The 17,324-nt window shown below is 43.1% G+C and overlaps 1 protein-coding gene, 1 long non-coding RNA gene and 2 other non-coding genes across 4 annotated transcripts; all 4 read left to right on the forward strand.

Annotated features, from left to right (window-relative positions):
- The first annotated feature begins 1,627 nt into the window (after positions 1–1,627).
- On the forward strand, positions 1,628–4,548 carry LOC135322674 (uncharacterized). The gene is made up of 3 exons (XR_010383423.1): positions 1,628–1,726; positions 2,725–2,779; positions 4,478–4,548. It is a non-coding gene; the product is annotated as an uncharacterized LOC135322674 (long non-coding RNA).
- A 5,300-nt stretch (positions 4,549–9,848) lies between these two features.
- RPS3 (ribosomal protein S3) lies at positions 9,849–15,695 on the forward strand. The gene is made up of 7 exons (XM_010989662.3): positions 9,849–10,053; positions 11,283–11,413; positions 12,546–12,639; positions 13,100–13,194; positions 14,337–14,524; positions 14,989–15,185; positions 15,622–15,695. The coding sequence occupies exons 1-6, from the start codon at positions 10,024–10,026 to the stop codon at positions 15,180–15,182; spliced, it is 732 nt and encodes a 243-aa protein (XP_010987964.1). The 5' UTR covers positions 9,849–10,023; the 3' UTR covers positions 15,183–15,185; positions 15,622–15,695.
- Positions 10,994–11,141, forward strand: LOC116155548 (small nucleolar RNA SNORD15). The gene has a single exon (XR_004139432.1). It is a non-coding gene; the product is annotated as a small nucleolar RNA SNORD15 (small nucleolar RNA).
- On the forward strand, positions 14,736–14,881 carry LOC116155547 (small nucleolar RNA SNORD15). The gene has a single exon (XR_004139431.1). It is a non-coding gene; the product is annotated as a small nucleolar RNA SNORD15 (small nucleolar RNA).
- Positions 15,696–17,324: the final 1,629 nt, after the last annotated feature.

Here is a 17,324-nt window from a genome sequence, read left to right on the forward strand (position 1 = left end):
ACATCCCATCTTCGCGATGGGACTGGACTGGACTCGGTATCCTGAAACACTTCGTGGTCCCAAACCATTTATTTCACGTATCGACTATCCTGTGTTGATTTTAGTTAATTCAAAGTCGCTTTACATGAAGAATTTAAGAAATATGCTGGTCCCTAGTTACTATCTTCTCAACAGGTCTCAATACAATGAAAATAGAAGACATCTTCAACTTCTCAACTTCAACTGTGGCTTGTTATGGGTGGAAAATTATCAGTAACGTCTGGAAAATATCACCTAATCCTTTAAATTCCTGGATATTGATAAGTAATTTTATTTAGGGGGTAGATTTTTGGCTTTAGAAGACACTTACCTTTTGTTGGTAAAATGGGTTAATAGCATGGTAAATAGGTTAAACTATATGGTGAGGATGGGGCAGTAGTGTCTATAAAGCACTTAGCACAGTGCCTGGTACATCATAAACTAGATATATGTAACTGTTAGTGTATGAAATTCCTTGTTGTTTACATAAACAGCAATCTTTTAAGAGTGTTATGGCTAGGAGCACTTGTGCCCCTCCCTGCATGCTAGTACCCTGGATCAGACCCTTCCTGATGAGTAATGGAAAAGAACTAAATTTCAACGGACCACTGAGCTAGGAAAACACCCAGCTGGTTCAGGATCTTCCTGGAAAATCACCCAACTGAGCCAAGCCTGAGTTAACTCAGCCAACCAGGGCAAGGAGAGTGGATGGGTTAGAGGTTGAGGGTCGACCCCACAGGGAACTCTGGATTTTCCAGGGTACACAAAGACATTCCAAGGGTTGTGTGGAATGGAAATACAAGTTCAAGGAGAAAATTAAACAATGTATAACATGCAACTGTTTGAGAAAAACTTGTTTGTCTATCTTAAAGTGGATAATTGTGGGTATCAAACCACTGTGGCCTTTATATATCCCTATGCATACATTTAAAAGAGTGACTAACAGCTTTAAAGAGTTGACATTATGATAATACTGGAAATTAGAGTCTTTTTGAGTTTGTTTAAACTTACGATGAAGAGTTCTACCTATAATAAAGATCTCCATAACTTGGAATATACAAAGGAAAACCGCATCCTTAAATTCTTGCAGAGAGAATATGAGCACAGAATTTTGAAGACTGGGGATCTGGGCTGTATACCCTGGAGTGGAATTGCTGAGGTTTGGGAACACACAACCAACATTCCTCAAGGATACCAAAGTTTGCAAAGCAACTGTGCTAATTTACACTCCCCCTGGCAGTGGAGGCGAGTTCCCTCACTCCACATCCTCCCCAGCGCTGGATGCCTGTGTGGTGGTCTGCAACATTCATGAGGCAAACATATGGCCTTTGTCTCTCTGGGGAAGCACAAGGCTAAGCAGAGGTTACCTGGAGCCAGAACCCCTTCTGAGCCTTCTGAGCCTTCTGAGCCTGAAGAATCAGGGTTTGGAGAACTACATTAGATGGTTCTAATGGCTTCTCACTACAAAATCCCAAAGCACTCATTACTAAGAAAAAGGCAGCCAACCCTCCTCATACCCCAGGCCTGGCTCCTGCCCCTGCCCAGTGCTGGATGCAGGCCAGCCCTTGGCTCTTGCCCTCTCCCTTTGTCTCCAAGCTAAACAGCCACCCGTTCACACGGCCTGGCCCTGGGCAGGAAGCTAGGCAGTTGGTAGCACTGGCTTGTTACCACCTTGTTCCTGTCCTCTGGTCACCCCACTGGAGCCTGGGTAAGTTCAGCCTTTAAGTGTGGATTCCACTAGTCATTTTCTGGGAAACCAGCCTCTTGCCTCCTGTTTCTGTGGAAGACACTCATCTCCCCGGCTATGTATTGTTCCACATTCTCAGCCCCTTGCACGGGGTTAATCAAAGATGCCCACTTAGCTAGCGACCAGCTGCAGGGGTGGGGAGCGTCTTCGGGGGAGAGCAGCAGCCCCGCTCCTTCCTGGGAAAGAGGCTGACCAAGGCGCTGTAATTGCCAGTTGTGGCCGCCAGATGGCGAAGTATGCAGAGCTTTTGGAGAACCGGTTTAGGAAAGGTGGAATTTCCGTGCTCTTAAACCAAACTGGAGAAACTTACTGTTTCTGGGTACTCCAGCTGTGCTCCCTGTCCTTGAGCCGGCTTGGTAACACCCCTTCAGGAAGGGTCTAGCTGGTCTTTTTCACCTGCCCCATCCGCACCCTCTGCCGTCTCCCTCCCAGCCCTTACTGGCCCTGGGCAGGGCCTGGTTACAGCTGTCCTTGGGCCCCACCTTTCCAGACCAGGCACTGATCTCACACCCCTGGAAGAAGCTTGATGAGTTGGGACCCCCATGGCCTTTTTCTCTCCCTTGGCCATGTCTTTCTGTTTCTGTGTAGCCTGATATCCCCCACATCTTTCCCTTATTTATTTTTCTGCCCCATGCATTATAGTATGGTCCTTCTACCTGTAGTTAAATAGTGCCCTGCGCGTGTGAGGATGAAAGGTACTGGTGGTTCGTGACCTTCTGCAGAGAGCAGAGCTGTGAGTCTGTGGGTTAGTGTTGGACCGTACTTGGCAAGATGACTAACCCTAACCCAAAACTTTGAAGACTGATGTAAAACTAAATGCCAAGTTGTTTATTTGCACTAAAAGTCCCATTCCACAAACACTTTCCACATTCTGGGCACTATGCTGAGTGCCTTAAAGATGCCACTTAATTCAATCACAGAAATTCTATAAGATTAATGATCATTTCTCCACTTTCCAGATGAAGAATCTGAGATTCAGAGGGGTTAAGTGACCTACCAGAGATCACAAAGCTGGTAAGTGGCATAGAGCTGGAATATGGAACAGTTTGAGCTGGATTCATTATTTCTCTACTGCCCTGCCTTTGACGAAGCTGTGTACTCCCTCAGCACCTCCTGGCAGGACTCCAGCATCCTTCACGTCATCCACACATTGGGTGACCCCATCTGTGTGACGTTGTGTTGCCGAATCCAAACGCGTTCTGCTCGCCGAATGACAGGCCAATAAATCAGGAGACGAGGTGTTGGGGCAAGGAATAGTGACTTTATTCAGAAAGCCAGCAGCCCGAGGGGATAGCGGACTAATGTCTTGGAGGACCATCCCGCTCTAGTCAGAATACAGGCTCCTTTTATGCAAAAAAAAAAAAAAAAAAAAAAAAAAAAAAAAAAAAAACAAGGGAGGAGGTGTGGTTGTTGTAATCTTCTTGCTGCAGGCATTCTTTGTTCTTGCAGGCGTCCCTGTGGGCTAGGTCATGGCGTCCCTATAAACCTCCAACAAAACAAAGGTTATTCTCTACTACAATTGCAGGTGCACAGCCATTCATCACATTGTCTCTCACGGGCTTGAGAGCTATAAACATTCCCCAAATGTTTGTACCGCTTAACCAGAAGGGTGTCATTTTCATTTGCTTCTCTTTTTCATTGTTTTTTATGAATGCATTTTATTTTTTTGAATCGGGAAAGAACACTATTTTCATAATGGTGGGGAGGAGTCCTTCTTTTGCTCCTATTCATTTTGTCTGATGTGTCTGCCTGTCTGGCAACCACTCAAGTGTCTTGTGAGCCTCAGTTGAAGGCTTGGAGCTCTGTGACATGTTTCCAACACCCTGTCCTCCTCAGTGCCCTGTTGTCCCCATCATACTTAAAATGTTTATCTGTCTCCCCAGCCCCCACCCTCAGCTCTGAGTTCCTGGAGGGCAGGAGCTGAGTCAAATTCATCAGTGTCCCCAGGACCTGACATAGGCAGTGGACCCAAGTTACACTAATGCTTCTTGAGCCCTATGTTCCAGGTGCTTTACTAGGCACTAAGTACTTTACCTGTATCAATTAATTTAATCTCACACCATTCCATGGGATGAGTTAATTATGATTTCCATCCCATTTTACAGATGAGGAAACTTATGCAGAGATCATTCAACTAAGGTCACATAGCTAGCAAACGATCAGACCAGGGAGGTGAACCCAGGCCGTCTGGCTCAAGTCTGTGACCTTAAACATGACATCACACCAAATAATCGCTTGCAAAAGTTTTGCTGAATGAGAAAACCTGGAGTTTCCCTAAAGTATCATTCAACCTGAAGGATGTTTTGAGTGTCCCCAAAGGCAGGGATTTAAATCCATACCCCAGCCTGCTGTATGGATCCAGTGACACACAGGCAGTTTGCTCACAAGAACCTGAACAAGGTTAAATGGTTGCTGTCACTGAATTCACCTCTATTCGTTTGCTGGACCTCGTGGGCTTCAGTGTATAGAAGAAAAGTGGCTCGTGTATGTGGAGGAGGGGGCTATGATGGTCTCACTGTCTTGGCTCTGGGAACAATCCCAAATTCTGCCTGAGGGGCCTCTTCCCACCTGTCTAAAGCTGATCTGGGCCAGGGCGGGGTCCCAGGAATTCAACTGAGCAAGAAACAGCTCTGAGTTTCCCAGCACCTGAGGCAAACAGAGTAACAAGATTGGTATGTAACACTCCACTGTAATCTTCTGTTCTTTAAACAGTTACTGCAAATCTTCTGTTCTGCAATCAGTTACTAAGTGCCTGCCCTCTGCCAATCACTGTGCCTAATCTCCTGGACACAAAGAAGTAAGACACCATTGATTTCTGAGGTTGAAAGGATAACAGCAGCATGTCTAACACAAATTTAAGAGTCATAGGTGGGAGCCACAGATGTAAGTACATTTTCCAGTAGCCACATGAAAGAAAAGCGAAAGAAACAAGTGAGCTTAATTTTAATAGCATATCTTATTTAACTCAACATATCTGAAATGGTATTGTTTCACCATGCAATCAGTATGAAAAATTGTTAATGAGATGTCCTTTTTAAACTACTTTGAAATCTGGTGTGTATCTTACACTTTTCCACTCAAACCAGCTGCATTTCAAGTGCTCAACAGCTCTCCAAGGCCAGTGGCTGCCATATGGCAGCCTTAGTCTGACTAAGAGAATTTTCTTTACCCTGAGCATCCAGAAGAAAGGATGATGGGATTTGGTATTGGAGGCTGGGACATTCACATTGAATTTTCACAAGCGGCTATGTGATCAGAAATCCATACCTTTATGTGGCCCTTGCATTTTTTCCATTTTTATGCATTTTAAATTTCACCAGTGATACATGAATAAATTTTTATTATAAGAAAGGTCAAGCAATAAAGTAAATTGCCCCCAAACCTCCCCCAATACTGTTCTAATTTCCCAAGTAATCTTAGAAATGTTACGGAAACGACAGGCCAGTCAAGAAACAAGAACCACTTGGAGGGTTGGAGTACTCAGATGTATTAAGCCGGCAGGCTCAGAGGGGCTTCTGCTCCGAAGCTCTGAGCCCCTTCAAGATGTGCACATGAGGTTTTATAGGGTAAAGTACAAGCTTGGGGTGTTCAGCCAATAGGCATGGAACAGCTTTAGCAGCATTATCATCACAAAAGTGGAGGTGGGGAGGCAGCAAACCAACATTCCAAAGCCAGATATGTATCTTTGAAAATCCAGCTGGCTAGCAAAAAAACATAAACAACAAACCAACACTAATTAACCTAGATTTACAAGTTAGTCCAGCAGAACTCAGATCAGTATTCCAATACTTAGATTTGTGAGTTATCCTGCCAGCCCAGCCCAGCCTCTCCACATTCCTAGACTTGTGAGTTATCTTGTTAGACCAGCCCAGCTTTTCCTTCACAGTAATAAATTGGTTGAGTATACACCTTCCTATGTATTTATATGCATATACATTTTATCTTATCGTACATAAATATTGCACAGGTCATATTGTTCTGCAAATGAGTTTTGTCACATATTTTTAAAAATTTTTTATTGAAGTGTAGTTGATTTACAATGTTAGTTTCAGGTGTACAGCAAAGTGATTCAGTCATACATATACATACATATATATTTTATTTTCAGATTCTTTTCATTATATGTTACTATAAGAAATTGAATATAGTTCCCTGTGCTATACAGTAGGTCCTTGCTGTTTATCTATTTTATATATAGTAATGTGTGTCTATTAATCCCCAACCCCTAATTTATTCTCCCCCGTCCTTTCCCCTTTGGTAACCATAGTTTGTTTTCTATGTCCATGTGGTCACATATTTCTTGGTGCTCTTCTCATGTGCATACACAGATTCACCTCATTCTTTTTCATCATTATATAATATTCCATAACCATTTCCCTACTGAAGGGCTTTCAGGCTGTTTTAATTTATGTTTTCACTATTATGAATAGTACCATAATGAACACTCTTGCACCACTTCCGTTTGCGTGTTTTTCTGGAGCAGATAAAAAGGAATGTATTTTCTGGGCCAAAGGGAATCAACATCTCAAATTACAGTAGATATCATCGAGCTGCCCTCCCAAAGGAGCCCAGTTTACACTAGGGTGAGGAGCTCCTTTTCTCACACCTTTCCATACACTGTATCTTATTTTTATTGGAAGTAGGGGTATCAGCAGTGAGTCTTTTAGCAATGACACAAAAGCAGTACGTTTAAAAAATTCTTTTAAAATTCATTCTACAGTATTCGTCTATTTGTATCTAGAGACTCCATTCCAGGCCCAGAGCAAGTCATTGATGTATTTTAATCAAATTAAGAACATAGTGGCATCACACCTCGCTTGGGAGTGTCATCTAAAGTGAGTGATGACAGAATGTGGTCGGCGTCATCCTAGAACAATAATCCCTTAGAGATGCTCTGGTGGAGACTGATGAATCCAGTTTTCCCTCCAGGACTGGAACAGCCCCCTGATTCTTTGGTTGGGCACTAGATAAGTTTGTTGGATATTCAGGGGTTTTGTAGGAAAGAAGACGTAAATTGGTGAACACTCAGCCCAGCTGATGCTCATCCCATGAGAGGCCCTCGGGGAGGGAAGACCTAGATGGCCTGGCTGAGCAGGAGGGCCTCTTCTGTCCTCCCACCTCCCGTGCTCACCGAGAGCCATGTGCTCACAGAGCTGGGTGCGGGGGCACCCATCCTAACTCACGCTATTTAAATTCTCTCTTCTTTTTTTGCCAAGTTCCTCCAACTGGATCCGCATATGTTAAATGTTTTCTATGAGATTCCACTGTGCTAGTCTTCCAGGGACTAAACTGTTCTCCAAAACTGTGGGCTATATTCATTCAACCAGGCAAAGTCTCACCTTTGATTTTTAGGAATTTCAGGACAGGACCTGTGTGGCACTCACAGACACATGGCCCTCTCTTCACAGTTTTGGGGGCACTTCTGTGGCATGATGGGACAAACTGAGTAACGCTTGTTTATATTTTGGCTATCCAAGAAGAGAGTAAGTCACTCTCACAGTCTCAGCTCAATTAGAATTCAGTGTATTGTGACTACTATTTTTACAGCATTAATTTGAGTAATATAATGTCTTCTTATAATAGATAAAACGAAAGGCATTATGATAAAGATAAAGACTTCCTTCATGGGATTTCTCTGGGACCAGAGGGCAATACCCAGGCAGGCATCCTCTTGTGTCACTGGGGAAGGGCAGAGCTGAGCCACCATGGAGACTCAGGAGGTGACGTTTACTCAGAGAACTTGCCATGGTCTGAGTCTCCACAACGTGTTTTTGTGGGCTTCCCAGGTAAGATATATGGCACTTGCAAGCAAATTCATATGACTCATACTACCAGGAATTGATCTAAAACCAGACTCCATGCACTGCTTTGTTTGCTAATCAAACTTTTTTTGACCCTGGGCCTGAGCCAGGCCATATCCTAGGCTCTGGACATAATGAGCAAAACAACCTTGGTCTTGGCCCTTAAGGAGCTTACGGTGCAGTGGGACAAACACGTAAATAGGCCATTCCAACCCAGCGAGATGAGTGTTACAGGTGTGGGAGCAACTAGGGAAGGCCCATTCCTGAAGGAAGTGACATGTTTAACATGACAGTGGGGTAGGAAAGAGCCAGTAAAGGAAGATTTCACAGAAAAGGGAGAGCATGATTGCTGGAGCAAGGTCTCAAAAGAACAGAACTAAACTTGACTCAGAACACAGCGGGTGAGTGGGTGAGGGGTGCAGATGACCTTCGGCAAAAAGATGTTCTCTTTTCTGAGTAGGGAGAAGAAGGGCCTTGGATGGCCAAGGGCACACACAATTATATGGCAGGTGAGAAGCAGTCCTTGGTTGTACAATCTATTTGCTGGACAAGGAGTTGACTGCTGAGAGTGAGAGTGAGGGGAGGTTCTGATTTGTAAAGATTGTAATAGGCACTGTGGGAGGAGAGGCACATCTGAATGAGGAAATATTCTGACCCCAGCATGCAAGGTTGGGTGCTCTCCCACAGTGCCCACACCCCAGGTGAGGGTGTAGAGAAGTCAGGTAGGCAGATTCTCCAGGGTGGAGATTTTAGCAGCCTGGTACCACTGAATTAACAGACCACGGAGCTGGATGAGGACTAAGGACAGGAGTGAAGAGCAGAGGGAGATGACAGGTGGAGAAAAAAGTCTGTTTCTGGGTTCCTCACCTCAGTGAGGCTTGTCACTAAGCATTCACTCCTGGAATCAGAAACCAGTGCATTGTTCTCAATTCCCCCCTCACCCTCAATCCATCACCAAGATACATCAGGTCCACAGCCTGTCTCTTTGGTTCATCCACTTCTTTTCATTTTCCCTGGTGCCTCTGTACAGCCACTCCTTGCAGCCCCCAAAACTCTGTTAATTTCATGATTGTAAGACAGATCTTGGCATTAGAGTTGTTTCAGTGCTGGGGAAAATCTCAAATGGCTTCTAAGACCAGACAAGAAATGAGTGAAGCTGCCAGGGACAATTCTGGAAAAGCCCTAATCCATTAATAGGGAAGGAGAGTGCTGCTATGAGGAAATGTGGGCCCAGTGCTTTGCTAGACTTTTCTGTGTTTTTAAGGAAAACCTAAAATAGTTCTACAGAGAAATTTCCTGATTTTTAAATAGAGGCAAAGTATTTAAATTTAAAATAAAGCTGTTCATCACAAGGAAAAACTTTTTTCTTTTTCCTTTTGTCTTTATTGTATCTATTTGAGATGACAGATGTTAGCTGAACCTATCATGGTAATTATTTCATAATATATGTAAATCAAGAATCATGCTGTATGCCTTAAACTTATACATTGATATATGACAATTATTTCTCAATAAAGCTGGAAAAAAAACTGTTGTTGAAGTGTTAAGGAATGAAGTATGCTGATGTCTACAAGTAACTTTGAAATCAAAAGGTACATTGTTGGGTGGATAGAGGGATGGAGAAATACGAGATAAAGCAAATATGGAAGAAATGTTCATTGCAGCACCTAGGTGATGCATATATGGGTATGCACTGCACAATTCTTCCAACTTTTCTGTGTACTTGAAATTTTTCGCAATGAAATATAAAGGGAAATTTTTTTAATTGAAAAAGAATCGTTAGCCACTATTGTGATTGCTGTTACAGGTTGTAACAGACTTTATGAAAGTGAGATAGAAGTAAATGGATTAATAATGTAAAGGTCTTTAAACAGTCCTCAGAATATTTAATGATGTTATCATTAACGTTTGGAATGGAAGAAATGGACACATACTGGAAGAGATAGGCGCCTCCATGAATTTCACTGAGGTATGAAAACGAATATATGTATGTATATGTATTACTGAACTATTATACTGTACACCAGAAATTGACACAACATTGTAAACTCACTATACTTCAATTAAAAAATTTTTTTAAATAAAAATAAAAGTTTCGTTGAGGGCTTTCAGCCAATTTTCATTACAATGTAGAGGGTAGGGACCAGGGCTCCAAGTATACCTGTAATTTCCATCTCTGCACCTGACGTTGCTCATTTTTAATCTGAGAATTGGACTTTATAAACTCCCTTGCAGTTTTGAAGTTCTGATTGATCTGCTCCCTTTCCTGTTTCTGCCTATAGGTGTCTCCCTTACTCCTCTCTTTCCTTTTACCGCCTTCCTAAAGTAAAAACTACATTTCCCATGAACGCTCACAGGCGTCGACGTCGCGCAGTTTTTTGTCGTCGTACTGCGCCCTTTATACGTACTTCCGCCCTCTAACTCTTTCTTTTCCTTTCGGCGGCGCGCGGCGGCAAGATGGCTGTGCAGATTTCTAAGAAGAGGAAGGTGAGACTCTGGGACCCGGGTGCAGGGAACTGTGGCGCCGCGTGAGTCAAGGGATTCTCTGGGTGCCGTCGCGAGACCGGCGGCTCCCTGCCTTGCTCTGGGCAGCGGCTGGGCCGCGGATGGCGGTAGATTGAGCGCAGGCCCTAGCCGGGCGAGCGCAGGCCCTAGCCGGGCGAGCGCAGGCCCTAGCCGGGCGAGCGCAGGCCCTAGCCGGGCGAGCGCAGGCCCTAGCCGGGCGAGCGCAGGCCCTAGCCGGGCGAGCGCAGGGTGTTGGGGATGGGAGGGACGGGTTTTTGCCGGTTCCCGGCGGAGAGCAGAGTTAAACCCCGGGGGCCCGTCCAGCCCCGGAAAAGGTGCTTGTGAGTATTTCTTGGTCAGTGAAATTAATAAACATGTGGTGGTTTTGAGGGCGTGAGCCATTCTCGCCATCTTACCATGGCTTTGGAAAAGGGAGGTAGCATTGTATTTCTTTACTAATAGTGTCTGGGTGCAGTCCTCTGACGCCAAAGACCTCAATTGGGAAGGCTACTGACAATTTCTTGTTCCATTTGAGGCCATTGAGAAAGTTCTGGGGACATGGAGGAAGGGGACCTGGAAAGAATGTTCCTCGAGTTTATCTTTACCTTTCCATGGGAGAGGGGTGCCCATTTGCCATTTTGTGTATCCATAACGTCGATGTTAAAATGAAATCCATAGGTTTTTTTGAGTTAGGATGCGTAGCTTTGTAAAACGCAGGTGGGTACAAGTAAGGCAAAATAAGATGCCTGGGATTCTAGTGATGGGCCAAATTGTATCTACAGGTGAAACTACTTAACTCAAGGCCCTATCTGTTCTTTCACTGGTTGCAAATATCTTCTTGCTGTGCTGTGAGTTGTAAATGTGCCCTTTTAGAGCAATTTTTTGTTTAGTATGTGTACATGTAAATGACAATTTTAAAACCCTTCAATGAAGAGAAGATGACGAGTCTGACTGGAGGTGTTCTTTGTCCAGGTGGCCTCTATTCTGTGCTGCGTTCTGTGGCACAGTTTTAAGGGCCCTGGGTCAAAGTAACTTCCAAAAGATGACCTAGAGGCATTTGTCTGAGAAGGGTGGTTATGTTCCTGCTGGAACAAAGGTAGTATGATTGATGATGGGTCATTTGTTGGAGGTGTTAGGTTTTGATGAGGGCTGCACTGGTTGGAAGACTGGGCTAGGAAAATCAAGCCTGTACTCATGTACTTTTTGTTTAGTTTGTCGCTGATGGCATCTTCAAAGCTGAACTGAATGAATTTCTCACTCGGGAGCTGGCTGAAGATGGATACTCTGGAGTCGAGGTCCGAGTTACACCAACCAGGACAGAAATTATCATACTGGCCACCAGGTAAAAACTCATTTTTCCTGGCCAGCACCTATAATTATCTGTACTAGGATGGTTTATTCTGTAAACTTGGGACAACCAGTGAATTTGGCCTTTGCCGATGTGATGTTTTTAAATTGCATTGAAAAATAAATCTAATCCTACTTCTTGTCATCCAAAATTTATTCTTGCTTGTGTCAGATGAATGAGATTTTACTACCACTTATGCACCCAGGAGTTAAAATTGCTTCTGAAGTTTTGTAAGAGCTGTGAATTGTCACTTTTTTTCCCTTTAAAAAAGTCATAAGGTTCTAAGTCACATTTATCAGTTCATTTGGTCCCATATAATTCCTGTTGATTTGGATGAAGTCATCAGGTTTTCCGTTAGCGTTTCGTGCAGCTACAGTTCATCTTCTATCACTTGGCGCTGTTCCTCAAGTAATTTAGTATACCAAATAAGTCGAATTTATTCCTCCCTGAGATGTCGCAGGACTCCTTTGAAGCAAGCATCCCAGAGTTAGCTGGAAACTAAGAACTTGATGTAAAATTCGATATTTGGGAAGTGCTAAAAATACCAAAAATGTTTTAAAACAAGTTTGTCACTGAAACAATGCTTATTCAGTCAACTAAAGAGACAGAGTTTTCAAAAAAAGCAGACACAAGTCCCATAAAGGCACAGAAACTCATACAACCTGTTAACCAAAAGCAGCATTCTAAATTTTGCTTTGAACAACAAAGTCCATTTACTTACTAAAAGTAAATATAAACTTGGACAGTCCTAACCGTGTACAAAACTTTTCTCAGGGTTCCTTTTGCACGAAACTTCCATCACTTTTCTGTGTCTGTATTGTCCCCTGATTGTCTCATCTAGAAACAGCTCTGGGACAAAATCACTTTAACAAAATGCAGTTCCATCCTTTACACCTTTCTTTGCTTACAACACACATTTATTTACTTTGACTCACTCTAGTTATTTTTTATTGAAGTGTAGTTGACTTACACTGTTAGTTTCAGGTGTACAGCAAATCAGTGCAGAATACATATATATATACATATATATATTTTTCAGATTCTTTTCCATTACAGCTCATTACAAGAAATTGAATATAGTTCCCTGTCCTATACGGTGTGAATTGTCACTCTTTATTTTCCCCAGGACACAGAATGTTCTTGGTGAGAAGGGCCGCCGGATCCGGGAATTGACTGCTGTTGTTCAGAAGAGATTTGGCTTTCCCGAGGGCAGTGTAGAGGTGAGTGATCCTGGCTTGTGCCAGAGGTTACTATGGGCCTGGAAATGGCGCTTTAGGATGGTACTTCTAAAAACTCACATCATCCTGAAAACATTACTTGTTTGTGATCATTGAGTATTACAAATGGATTGGGATCTTGTTGAAGTTCTCTTAATAAGCAGTTGGAGGATTTTATATTCACCTTGGCATGTAGTAATGATATATGAGGGATTGGCTGCCCCATCAGTCTCTTTGGTGTGGCTGTAGGAGCTAGGGGTGGGAGGGCAATGAGGAATGGTTCAGCCTATGTTACTGTGTTAGGTGCGGGCATTAGAATTGCTTTAGTACTTGGATACTGTGAATGAAAATTGTTGCACAGTGATACATACAGTGGTGTGCTTGTATAATGAATGGGCTGGTTTTTAGTTGCAAACAGGTGAAGGTGACAAGTTTAAGGGTGTGCCTTGTTTCCTTCTTAAAGCTTTATGCTGAAAAGGTGGCCACAAGAGGTCTGTGTGCCATCGCCCAGGCAGAGTCTCTACGTTACAAACTCCTAGGAGGCCTTGCTGTGCGGAGGTAAGTGTCCTGAGACTAAAATGATTGTGTCCTTTTGTGGATTGGAATATCAGCCATTTTGTCAATAGACTGTGAAGGGCTCTGCTAGTCTCTGAGGGTTTTAATGAGATATTGCTAGTCTGTTGTCTGAACTAGCAGCCTAATGAGAGACTAGTAAAGAAGCAGGGTTTTAAAGAGTGGTCAGTGCTATAATGGGAGACTATTTTTGGTGTGTTTGGGAGTACGTGAAAAATAGAATGTGGGGGTTGGGTAGGTTTCCTGTTAATCGTTCAGATCCATTATGTGTTAACTCTTTTGGGGACCATAAGGAGATAAGACCTTTCTTTCCCTGGTGAGAGAGCTCAAAATCTAGTCAGATCTCTAGGTGTATGTCAATAATAACATGAGGAGTGATGGACTGGGAAGGACTTGAGGTGGTTAGAGTGGCCCCTGAAACTGGGCCTGCTGAAGAGATGTCAGCTGGCAGTTTTTTGAGCAGTTCCACTATTTGTGGAGTAATTGGAATGTCTTGCCTGGGTGTTTTTGAATTTGTCAGTACTTAATACAGAGCCCTGGGAGGTTTTTCAGCATGAGAGCTATGCTGTGGACAGGTTGATAATGGTGGGAATACTGTAAGGAAGGATGTGCAGAAGACTGCCCACCTGGTTTGCCAGCTCCACCACAGTGTTCTCAAAAGTTTGGTCCCTGGGCCAGCATCACTGCTGTCACCTGACAACTTGTTAGAAATAAAAATTCTATTTCTATCCCAGGCTCACTGTATTGGGAAGTGGGGGGTGCAGCCCCACAACTTGTCTTCATAAGCCCTCTCTAGGTGAATTTTGCACACACCAAAGTTTAAGTGATTCTTTTTAACCTTGAAGTGATTCTTATGTGCAGCCAAGGTTGGCAAGCACTTGGTTAGAAGGAACTTTGTGTGTATTCCCTAACGAATTAATGTAAGTTTAGGTGTGATGGGAATGGAAGAAAATTTCTATTTCTTGAGTAAGGCTCTGGTCAAATTTATTCTCCATTAAAGGAACATTGAAAGTAATCAGTACAGACTAATGAGTCTTTTTTTTTTTAATGCGTTGGGGGCAAGGTGGGGTTGAGCAGTCCTGTCTGATGATAACACATATGGCTATCTGTCTCTTGCACTCCCAAAGGGCCTGCTATGGTGTGCTGCGGTTCATCATGGAGAGTGGGGCCAAAGGCTGCGAGGTCGTGGTGTCTGGGAAACTCCGAGGACAGAGGGCTAAATCCATGAAGTTTGTGGATGGCCTGATGATCCACAGTGGGGACCCTGTTAACTACTATGTTGATACCGCCGTGCGCCACGTGCTGCTCAGACAGGGTGAGCACCCAGAAGTGCTTGGGCAAGGGGCTTTAAATGAGTGGAAGTGGTTTGCCATACACACCTCAGTGTTCTGGGAATTTGGGAGTAGTGGATCATTTTTGTACTCCTTAGGTTTATTGTTTAGCTTCATTGAATTCTTAAGACGTGAATTGCTGGTATCCGTCAGATCTGAGAGTTGGTTTGTCATTGTCTTAGGTGCTTTTGTACCCTTCAGTGATGACATGATGACGAGTCAGAAAGGGCACATCCTTGCTTTTGGTCCTTGTCAGTGCCACGTTCTGTGGTGCTGTGCATGGGTTCCTTTTGCAAGTGTCCTGTTCATTGATTGATTATAGAGGCATTTGTCTGAGAAGGGACTAGACTCAGGGATGCCTGAGTAACCAGTTTTCCTTCTGCCATATCCTGTTGTGTAGTGGGGACTAGAGGAACCATAGCCAGGTCTTAACTGTGGCATCTTCCAGGTGTACTGGGCATCAAGGTAAAGATCATGCTGCCTTGGGACCCAACTGGTAAGATTGGCCCTAAGAAGCCCCTGCCTGACCATGTGAGCATTGTGGAACCCAAAGATGAAATACTGCCCACCACCCCCATCTCCGAACAGAAGGGTGGGAAGCCAGAGCCGCCTGCCATGCCCCAGCCGGTACCCACAGCATAATAGGTATGTCTCTAAGGGTCTCTTGGAGTATAATAGGATTCTGTTCCGTTGTCCTTGTGTAACACTTGTGTCCCACAGTGTGGGAGCACCTAGAGAATAATTGTATTACACTTGCTTTACATGAGAACACAGATTGAAGCCAGGGATTCATTTAATTGGTATTCTGTTGGGAATGTTTGCCTTTGGTCTCTAAGAAATTTCTGCGTTTACCAGTGTTTCTAAGTATGAGTTTTCCTTTATTGTCCTCCCTTGTTCAAACTTCAAGGCATTCTTGCTAGTGATTAGCTGTTTTTCAGCAGCCCCCTTAAAACTAACAGCAAGCCTCCTATGTGCAATGCCTGTTGTTGTTTCTAGGCATCCTGCATCTTACTAATTTTTATGCAAACCAGGTATTCAGGTGAATTTTCTATTCTTATTGTTGTACTTTGTTTGGTTTCAGGGTCTTCTTGGCAGCTGGATCTGGATTCTGGATGTTGCTCTATAAAGACCTTTAATAAAATTTTTTAAAAGACATGTGACCTGACTAGACTCTACATCCAGTATTCAGACTGAGGGTCATGTCGCCCATGGAAACATTGCTCGATGAAGTCTTAAGGCTGTCTTGTTTGTAATGTTTCTGTGCTTTCTCTGAAATCCTCTTGGTTTTAACTGTACTTGGAAGACGAGGGCCAGAACAGGAGGACCCGAGCAGAAATAACCGGAGAAATATCCTGAGGTGGGAGAAAATCTGGTGACAGTAAAGGTTGATTGCTAACAGGACAGCACTTTAATAGACTCACCTGGAGTCTGGGGTTATAGGTTTAGAAGAGGGGCATAGATGGTTTTCTGTATTACACAGAAAAAGTAAATACAATGGCCGTTAAGCTTTGAGTTATGTTATGCTTTAGGTGGTGTTTCTATATACATTCTCATTAATTCCTCAACATCTTTAAAAGGGGATTTAATTGCTCTGCTGATGAAGAGCCTGATGCTCAGAAGTAAATTTGCCTAAGCGTTAGAGAGCTGTGATTAAAATGCACATTTCTACGTCCTGTTCTCTTAACCATTACACTCCAGAATAAAGTGTAAGAACGTTTAAATTATCTACATTTTTATCTAATATTTTGAAATGTTTTCTATTGATAATGTATTTACAAGAAATAGTTTTTCGTTTATTCAGGTGAAACTAGTAAGAGGGACAAATTAGCGTGAAAATCCTGCAAAACTAGAGATAGTGAATTATGTTAAGAGCACACTGATGTGTCTGTGTGTGTATCCCCTTTTAATGGAGCCTTTGATAATTTTACCGTGTAGACAGTAACATCTCATTGTTTTTGTCAGTGTTAATGAAATTGAGACCACATCTCATTAGAAATACTCCCTTCTAGAATTCTCTACAACTGAAGGAGCTAATATGTTAATGACCATCTACTTTGTTCCAGGGAGTGGTTTCATGTATATCTTCTCTCTTGGGAGCTAGATCCTGAGTACAAAATAGTCTTCATTTCCCCACGCTTCCTCTCACCTTAGGGGTGACACATTTCCAGGAATGAGCTCTTTATCGAGCCAATGAAAGTTTTCTGGGAAGGGCTAAGAGGTAGTTACTGAAAACGTCGGGGTTTGAGCTCAGCTAAGTTTCTTTGTTTTCCTGTATTTTTGCACTTGTGGATGATTGATTGGTAGTGAAACCAGGTCAACTAATTTGAGCCTGTAGAATAGTGGGTGCTGAAAATAACCTAGGTTAAGACAGTCCTGGTTATCTCTGATTAGTATCTAGTACTGGCATCTCTGATTAGTATCTAGAACTGACTAGTCAGAAGGTTCTTTGCATATTTGATTGGATGATCTTTTTAATTCCTTTCTTAGTGAGTTTTCTGCAAATACCAGTCCACTTAAAGCTGGAAGTTTTTGGGTTTCAGTAGTGCTGTTAGCATTCCACCAGGTGGTGCTGTAACAGAAAAAGCACCAGAGTAGCAGCTTGGGGAGGGAAAAATACTCATTGAGGTGTACCACATATGCCGAAAAGTATGCAGGTTATTAGTATGCAGGTATACGGCTTGAATTACCAATGTGAACATCCCTGTATACCCATTACTCAGATTACTCCAGGAGGGGTGAAATTAAGTCTTGTTGCATAAAATGATGGAATAAATGTAGAGCTTA

The sequence above is a fragment of the Camelus dromedarius genome, chromosome 12 (genome assembly GCF_036321535.1).
Source record: "Camelus dromedarius isolate mCamDro1 chromosome 12, mCamDro1.pat, whole genome shotgun sequence".
Lineage (NCBI taxonomy): Eukaryota > Metazoa > Chordata > Mammalia > Artiodactyla > Camelidae > Camelus > Camelus dromedarius.